This window comes from Oncorhynchus nerka, linkage group LG3, assembly GCF_034236695.1.
Source record: "Oncorhynchus nerka isolate Pitt River linkage group LG3, Oner_Uvic_2.0, whole genome shotgun sequence".
In the NCBI taxonomy this organism is placed as follows: Eukaryota; Metazoa; Chordata; class Actinopteri; order Salmoniformes; family Salmonidae; genus Oncorhynchus; species Oncorhynchus nerka.
The window spans coordinates 86,873,248-86,882,127 of NC_088398.1; the positions used below are offsets into that span (position 1 = coordinate 86,873,248).

An 8,880-nucleotide genomic window follows, 5' to 3' on the forward strand; every position below is an offset into this window, starting at 1 on the left:
AGTTAGGGGTTAGGGTTAGGGGTTAGGGTTAGGGGTTAGGGTTAGGGTTAGGGGTTAGGGGTTAGGGTTAGGGGTTAATTAGGGGTTAGGGTTAGGGTTATTTAAAATTAAGGTTAGGGGTTAGGGTTAGGGGTTAGGGGTTAGGGGTTAGGGTTAGGGTCTAGCTACATTAGACTAAAAACGAAAGGGTTAGGGGTTAAAGGTTAGGGTTAAGGGTTAGGGTTAGGGTCTATTTACATTAGACTAAAGAAAGGGTTAGGGTTAAGGGTTAGGGGTTAGGGGTTAGGGGTTAGGGGTTAAGGGTTGGGGTTAGGGTCTATTTACATTAGACTAAGGAAAGGGTTAGGGGTTAGGGTCTATTTACATTAGACTAAGGAAAGGGTTAAGGGTTAGGGGTTAAGGGTTAAAGGTTAGGGTTAGGGGTTAGGGTCTATTTACATTAGACTAAGGGGTTAAGGGTTAAGGGTTAGGGTCTATTTACATTAGACTAAGGAAAGGGTTAGGGGTTAGGGGTTGGGGTTAGGGGGGGGTTAGGGTTAAGGGTTAGGGGTTAAGGGGTTAAGGGTTAAGGGTTAGGGTTAGGGGTTATTAAGGGTTAGGGTCTATTTACATTAGACTAAAGAAAGGGTTAGGGGTTAAGGGTTAGGGGTTAGGGGTTAGGGTTAGGGTTGGGGTTAGGGTCTATTTACATTAGACTAAGGAAAGGGTTAGGGGTTAGGGTCTATTTACATTAGACTAAGGAAAGGGTTAGGGTTAAGGGTTAGGGTTAGGGTCTATTTACATTAGACTAAAGAAAGGGTTAGGGGTTAAGGGTTAGGGGTTAGGGGTTAAGGGTTAGGGTCTATTTACATTAGACTAAAGAAAGGGTTAGGGGTTAAGGGTTAAGGGTTAGGGTTAGGGTCTATTTACATTAGACTAAGGAAAGCCTCCAGGGTTAGGGTTAGGGGTTGGGGTTAGGGTTAAGGGTTAGGGGGCCTAGGGGTTAAGGGTTAGGGTTAGGGTTAGGGTCTATTTACATTAGACTAAGGAAAGGGTTGGGGTTAGGGTTAAGGGTTAGGGGTTAGGGTCTATTTACATTAGACTAAGGAAAGGGTTAGGGGTTAGGGTTATTTACATTAGACTAAGGAAAGGGTTAGGGGTTGGGGTTAGGGGTTAGGGGTTAAGGGTTAAAGGGTTGGGGTTAGGGGTTGGGGTTAGGGGTTGGGGTTAGGGGTTAAGGGTTAGGGTCTATTTACATTAGACTAAAGAAAGGGTTAGGGGTTGGGGTTAGGGGTTAAGGGTTAGGGTCTATTTACATTAGACTAAAGAAAGGGTTAGGGGTTGGGGTTAGGGGTTAGGGTCTATTTACATTAGACTAAGGAAAGGGTTAGGGGTTGGGGTTAGGGGTTAAGGGTTAGGGTCTATTTACATTAGACTAAAGAAAGGGTTAGGGGTTGGGGTTAGGGGTTAGGGTCTATTTACATTAGACTAAAGAAAGGGTTAGGGGTTGGGGTTAGGGGTTAAGGGTTAAACTATTTACATTAGACTAAAGAAAGGGTTAGGGGTTGGGGTTAGGGGTTAGGGTCTATTTACATTAGACTAAAGAAAGGGTTAGGGGTTGGGGTTAGGGGTTAAGGGTTAGGGTCTACATTAGACTAAAGAAAGGGTTAGGGGTTGGGGTTAGGGTTAGGGTCTATTTACATTAGACTAAAGAAAGGGTTAGGGGTTGGGGTTAGGGGTTAAGGGTTAGGGTCTATTTACATTAGACTAAAGAAAGGGTTAGGGGTTGGGGTTAGGGGTTAAGGGTTAGGGTCTATTTACATTAGACTAAAGGGTTAAAGGGTTAGGGGTTAGGGGTTAGGGGTTAAGGGTTAGGGTCTATTTACATTAGACTAAAGAAAGGGTTAGGGGTTGGGGTTAGGGGTTAAGGGTTAGGGTTAGGGTTAGACTAAAGAAAGGGTTAGGGGTTGGGGTTAGGGGTTAGGGTCTATTTACATTAGACTAAGGAAAGGGTTAGGGGTTAGGGTTAGGGGTTAAGGGTTAAGGGTTAGGGGTTAGGGGTTAGGGGTTAGGGTTAAGGGTTAGGGGTTAGGGTTAGGGTCTATTTACATTAGAAAATTAGACTAAAAAGGGTTAGGGGTTGGGGTTAGGGTTAAGGGTTAGGGTCTATTTACATTAGACTAAAGAAAGGGTTAGGGGTTAAGGGGTTAGGGTTATTTTACATTAGACTAAAGAAAGGGTTAGGGGTTGGGGTTAAGGGTTAAGGGTTAGGGTTTACATTAGACTAAAGAAAGGGTTAGGGGTTGGGGTTAGGGTTAGGGTCTATTTACATTTAGGGTTTAAGGGTTAAAGGGTTAGGGGTTGGGGTTAGGGTTAGGGTTAGGGGTTAGGGGTTAAGGGTTAGGGTCTATTTACATTAGACTAAAGGAAAGGGTTAGGGGTTGGGGTTAGGGGTTAAGGGTTAGGGTCTATTTACATTAGACTAAAGAAAGGGTTAGGGGTTGGGGTTAGGGGTTAGGGTTAGGGTCTATTTACATTAGACTAAAGGGTTAGGGTTAAGGGTTAAGTTAGGGGTTAAAGGGGTTGGGGTTAGGGGTCTATTTACATTAGACTAAGGAAAGGGTTAGGGGTTGGGGTTAGGGGTTAGGGGTTAGGGTCTAGGGGTTACATTAGGGTCTAAGGAAAGGGTTAGGGGGTTAGGTTAAGGGTTAGGGGTTAGGGTTAGGGTCTATTTACATTAGACTAAAGAAAGGGTTACTGGTTAAGGGGGTTAGGGGGTTAGGGTTGGGGTTAGGGTTAGGGGTCTATTTACATTAGACTAAAAGGGTTAAGGGTTAGGGGTTAAGGTTAGGGTTAGGGAGTTAGGGGGTTAGGGGTTAGGGTTAAGGGTTAGGGTCTATTTACATTAGAAAATGTTACTGCGACTAAGGAAAGGGTTGGGGTTAGGGTTAGGGGTTAAAGGTTAGGGTCTATTTACATTAGACTAAGGAAAGGGTTAGGGGTTAGGGTTAGGGTTAGGGTCTATTTACATTAGACTAAGGAAAGGGTTAGGGTTAGGGTTAGGGGTTAGGGTTAGGGTCTATTTACATTAGAAAATGTTACTGCGACTAAGGAAAGGGTTGGGGTTAGGGTTAGGGGTTAAAGGTTAGGGTCTATTTACATTAGAAAATGTTACTTAGACTAAGGAAAGGGTTAGGGTTAAGGGTTAGGGTTAATCTATTTACACTAGAAAGGGTTGGGGTTAGGGTTAAGGGGTTAAAGGTCTATTTACCTAAGAAGGAAAGATTAGGGGTTAGGGTTAGGGTTAGGGTCTATTTACATTAGACTAAGGAAAGGGTTAGGGTTAAGGGTTAGGGGTTAGGGTTAGGGTCTATTTACATTAGACTAAGGAAAGGGTTAGGGGTTAGGGTTAGGGTTAGGGTCTATTTACATTAGACTAAGGAAAGGGTTAGGGGTTAGGGTTAGGGTCTATTTACATTAGAAAATGTTACTGCGACTAAGGAAAGGGTTAGGGTTATGGGTTAGGGGTCAGGGGTTAGGGGTTGGGGTTAGGGTCTATTTACATTAGAAAATGTTACTGCGACTAAGGAAAGGGTTAGGGGTTAGGGTTAGGAATTAGGGGTTAGGGGTAGGGTCTATTTACATTAGAAAATGTTACTGCGACTAAGGAAAGGGTTAGGGGTTAGGGTTAAGGGTTAGGGGTAGGGTCTATTTACATTAGAAAATGTTACTGCGACTAAGGAAAGGGTTAGGGTTATGGGTTAGGGTTAGGGGTTAGGGGTAGGGTCTATTTACATTAGAAAATGTTACTGCGACTAAGGAAAGGGTTGGGGATAGGGTTAGGGGTTAAGGGTTAGGGTCTATTTACATTAGACTAAGGAAAGGGTTAGGGGTTAAGGGTTAGGGGTTAGGGTTAGGGTCTATTTACATTAGAAAATGTTACTGCGACTAAGGAAAGGGTTAGGGGTTAGGGTTAAGGGTTAGGGTCTATTTACATTAGAAAATGTTACTGCGACTAAGGAAAGGGTTAGGGTTATGGGTTAGGGTTAGGGGTAGGGTCTATTTACATTAGAAAATGTTACTGCGACTAAGGAAAGGGTTGGGGTTAGGGTTAGGGTCTATTTACATTAGACTAAGGAAAGGGTTAGGGTTAAGGGTTAGGGGTTAAGGGTTAGGGTCTATTTACATTAGAAAATGTTACTGCGACTAAGGAAAGGGTTGGGGTTAGGGTTAGGGTTAGGGTCTATTTACATTAGACTAAGGAAAGGGTTAGGGGTTGGGGTTAGGGGTTAGGGTTAGGGTCTATTTACATTAGACTAAGGAAAGGGTTAGGGGTTAGGGTTAGGGTCTATTTACATTAGAAAATGTTACTGCGACTAAGGAAAGGGTTGGGGTTAAGGGTTAGGGGTTAGGAGTAGGGTCTATTTACATTAGAAAATGTTACTGCGACTAAGGAAAGGGTTGGGGTTAGGGTTAAGGGTTAGGGGTAGGGTCTATTTACATTAGACTAAGGAAAGGGTTAGGAATTAGGGGTTAGGGGTAGGGTCTATTTACATTAGAAAATGTTACTGCGACTAAGGAAAGGGTTAGGGTTATGGGTTAGGGTTAAGGGTTAGGGGTTAGGGGTAGGGTCTATTTACATTAGAAAATGTTACTGCGACTAAGGAAAGGGTTAGGGTTATGGGTTAGGGGTCAGGGGTTAGGGGTTGGGGTTAGGGGTTAGGGTCTATTTACATTAGAAAATGTTACTGCGACTAAGGAAAGGGTTAGGGGTTAGGGTTAGGGGTTGGGGTTAGGGGTTAGGGTTAGGGTCTATTTACATTAGAAAATGTTACTGCGACTAAGGAAAGGGTTAGGGTTAAGGGTTAGGGTTAGGGTTAGGGTCTATTTACATTAGAACATGTTACTGCGACTAAGGAAAGGGTTAGGGTTAGGGGTTGGGGTTAGGGGTTGTGGTTAGGGTTAGGGGTTGGGGTTAGGGGTTATTGACATTATAAAATGTTACTGCGACTAAGGAAAGGGTTAGGGTTAGGGTTAGGGTTAGGGTTGGGGTTAAGGGTTGGGGTTAGGGGTTATTGACATTATAAAATGTTACTGCGACTAAGGAAAGGGTTAGGGGTTAGGGGTTGGGGTTAGGTTAGGGGTTAGGGTTAGGTTAGAGCTAGGGGTTGGAGTTAGGGGTTATTGACATTATAAAATGTTACTGCGACTAAGGAAAGGGTTAGGGTTAGGGGTTGTGGTTAGGGTTAGGGGTTGGGGTTGGAGTTAGGAGTTATTGACATTATAAAATGTTACTGCGACTAAGGAAAGCAAAGGGCCTTGAAAGCATCCCTGGATCATCCAACTCTTGAATCTCACTGTTCTGTGGTCAGGGTTGGTTGAGTCACTGTTCTGTGGTCAGGGTTGGTTGAGTCACTGCTCTGTGGTCAGGGTTGGTTGAGTCACTGTTCTGTGGTCAGGGTTGGTTGTGTCACTGTTCTGTGGTCAGGGTTGGTTGAGTCACTGTTCTGTGGTCAGGGTTGGTTGAGTCACTGTTCTGTGGTCAAGGTTGGTTGAGTCACAGGGGCTTTCTGGACTCCTGCTGAGGATCTTAAGACTCCTGTATCTCTACAAACGGTCTCTGTTGACAGCTGACTAACAGACCAGGCATCCTAAAGATCCTCTCTAACAGTAACAGACCAGGCATCCTAAAGATCCTCTCTAACCGTAACGGACCAGGCATCCTAAAGATCCTCTCTAACCGTAACAGACCAGGCATCCTAAAGATCCTCTCTAACCGTAACAGACCAGGCATCCTAAAGATCCTCTCTAACCGTAACAGACCAGGCATCCTAAAGATCCTCTCTAACCGTAACAGACCAGGCATCCTAAAGATCCTCTCTAACCGTAACAGACCAGGCATCCTAAAGATCCTCTCTAACCGTAACAGACCAGGCATCCTAAAGATCCTCTCTAACCGTAACGGACCAGGCATCCTAAAGAGGAAGGCATGTTCTCTCAACAGCTTTGGCTCAGGTCTGGCTGTGAATATTGCAATGTGGTCGACTTGGGCCGTAACACTGCATGACTCAGAGTTTCTTCGAGGCATGATTGAGGTGGTGACCCTCTAACCTCTCCCTGTCCCCAAGATCGCCCCAGCAGAGAACCCTGGCGTCACTGAGAGGATGGTCATGATCACCGGACCTCCAGCAGCTCAGTTTAAGGTAAACACACGTCTATGTCAACATCTTCAGCCATCAGCATTCAGCAGTACTGGCCTGTAGCCATGTCAGACTCCGTTCCATTCCAGGTCAGCAGCCTGGTAGACCCTTAACATCTGCCCACCTGCACCAGCCTGTAGTTTCCATATGTCTTCTCCTGTGTTGTGTCTTCCAGGCACAGGGCAGGATATTTGGGAAGCTGAAAGAGGAGAACTTCTTCACAGCGAATGACGAAGTGAAGCTAGAGACGCATATCAAAGTTCCCTCGAATGCAGCTGGACGCGTCATCGGCAAGGGAGGCAAAACCGTGAGTAACAACAACTGTACATGCAGTCGGGAGTCACAGCGCCATGCCGGGTGCTCTTTGAAATGCGCTCAGTGTCTTTCCAGTCAGGGGTCATGATCTCCTGTGTCCTCTCTAGGTCAATGAGCTGCAGAACCTGACCAGTGCGGAGGTCATCGTGCCACGAGACCAAACGCCAGACGAGAACGATGAGGTCTTCGTAAAGATCAGCGGGCATTTCTTCGCCAGTCAGGTGATATCATGTATTTTCTGCTCTAGTCATATATAATATATCATAATATGCCATTTAGCAGACACCTTTTTTCCAATGCAACTTACAGGTGTCTGTGCATCTATGGCTGCCATGCTCTACCAACTGAGTCACACAGGACCAGTGTAATGTTCAAGTCAAAACACTTTGACATGATTCAATCCTAAAATACAGTATGTTTCTTCCAGTCTGCTCAGAGGAAGATCCGTGAGATCATCCAGCAGGGACAGAAACACCAGCAGCAGGGAGCTCCCAGCATGCACCACTCTAAGTGACCAGCAGGTAGAGCGGTGCGGCTCCCTCCCTCTCTCTCTCTCTCCAGCGGGCTCAAGCCAATGAATGTAGCCCTCCCACCTGGACGGACGACCAGACCAGCCAATGGGACAAGGCAAAGCAGAACAGCAGAACCGGGAACAAAACCAAAGAACTGAATTGATCGGGGGGAAAAAGTGATAAGAGTCAAAGGCTTGGGGCATTATGTGCACTGCCAGCCCAGAGCGGAGAGAGAGGACGGGGAGAGGAAACGGAAATGTCAAAATACTAAACATATATAAAAAAACAAGATGAAGTAGGAAGGAAGTAGGCTAACTAACATACAGTAGGCCTAACAGACAGACAACATCAAAACAGACATGATGGCATTACGAAGGTAGTTCTGTAGTTTAGTAGAATGATGAGTATGATGCTGTGATTCAGGGAGAAGGACTGTCTGAGACGCTTGTGGTTCACATTAATAATAAAAGTCAGTATCTTTAACAGTACTAAGACAGAGTAGAACACATTGTGCCTTCCAAGTGGCACCCTATTCCCTACATAGTGCACTACTGTTGACCAGAGCCCCGTAGACATACAATGGTATATACTAAACTATGGCCTGGTATTCGGTTACACAGCAGATGGAATGACAGCGCATGTTGTGGCTTAATATCTAACAAAACTGGATATTTCCTAGATTGAAATGGGATTTCAGTAGAACAGGGAACTTTAGACCGGGGCCCTATAGGCCCGTATATGGAATAAGGAGAAAAGTGTCATTTTCAGCAGTGTGACCAGTAGTGTGAACGGTCGGTAGTGAACAGCAGTGTGAACAGCAGTGTGACCAGTAGTGTCAACAGCAGTGTGAACAGCAGTGTGACCAGTAGTGTGAACAGCAGTGTGAACAGTAGTGTGAACAGCAGTGTGAACAGCAGTGTGACCAGTAGTGTGACCAGTAGTGTGAACAGCAGTGTCAACAGCAGTGTGAACAGCAGTGTGAACAGCAGTGTGAACAGTAGTGTGAACAGCAGTGTGAACAGTAGTGTGAACAGCAGTGTGAACAGCAGTGTGAACAATCGGTAGTGAACAGCAGTGTGAACAGCAGTGTCAACGGTCGGTAGTGAACAGCAGTGTGAACAGCAGTGTGAACAGTCGGTAGTGAACAGCAGTGTGAACAGCAGTGTGAACAGTCGGTAGTGAACAGCAGTGTCAACAGCAGTGTGAACAGTCGGTAGTGAACAGCAGTGTGAACGGTCGGTAGTGAACAGCAGTGTGAACAGTCGGTAGTGAACAGCAGTGTGAACAGCAGTGTGAACAGTCGGTAGTGAACAGCAGTGTGAACGGTCGGTAGTGAACAGCAGTGTGAACGGTCGGTAGTGAACAGCAGTGTCAACGGTCGGTAGTGAACAGCAGTGTCAACGGTCGGTAGTGAACAGCAGTGTCAACGGTCGGTAGTGAACAGCAGTGTCAACGGTCGGTAGTGAACAGTAGTGTCAACGGTCGGTAGTGAACAGCAGTGTCAACGGTCGGTAGTGAGTGAACAGCAGTGTCAATGAACAGGTGTCGGTAGTGAACAGCAGTGTCAACGGTCGGTAGTGAACAGCAGTGTCAACGGTCGGTAGTGAACAGTAGTGTCAACGGTCGGTAGTGAACAGTAGTGTCAACGGTCGGTAGTAAACAGCAACATCACCTCAAGCAAGAAAACACATTGTTCTGAATCTTTGGAGGTGGGCTAAGGGCATCACCTCCGCCAGGGGCTAAGGGCATCCCCTCCGCCAGGGGCTAAGGGCATCCCCTCCGCCAGGGGCTAAGGGCATCCCCTCCGCCAGGGCATCCATCCCCTCCGCCAGGGGCATCCCCTCCGCCAGGGGCTAAGGGCATCCCCCCTCCGC

The 8,880-nt window shown here is 46.2% G+C and overlaps 1 protein-coding gene across 1 annotated transcript in view; it reads left to right on the plus strand.

Annotated features, from left to right (window-relative positions):
* LOC115127422 (insulin-like growth factor 2 mRNA-binding protein 2) overlaps positions 1-8,518 on the plus strand; it is a 133,749-nt gene extending 125,231 nt beyond the window's left edge. Inside the window, 4 exon segments of the mRNA XM_065016395.1 lie at positions 6,108-6,182; positions 6,355-6,486; positions 6,602-6,715; positions 6,922-8,518. Of these exon segments, the coding sequence (XP_064872467.1) occupies positions 6,108-6,182; positions 6,355-6,486; positions 6,602-6,715; positions 6,922-7,008 (408 nt within the window). The 3' untranslated portion in view covers positions 7,009-8,518.
* The last annotated feature ends 362 nt before the right edge of the window (positions 8,519-8,880 follow it).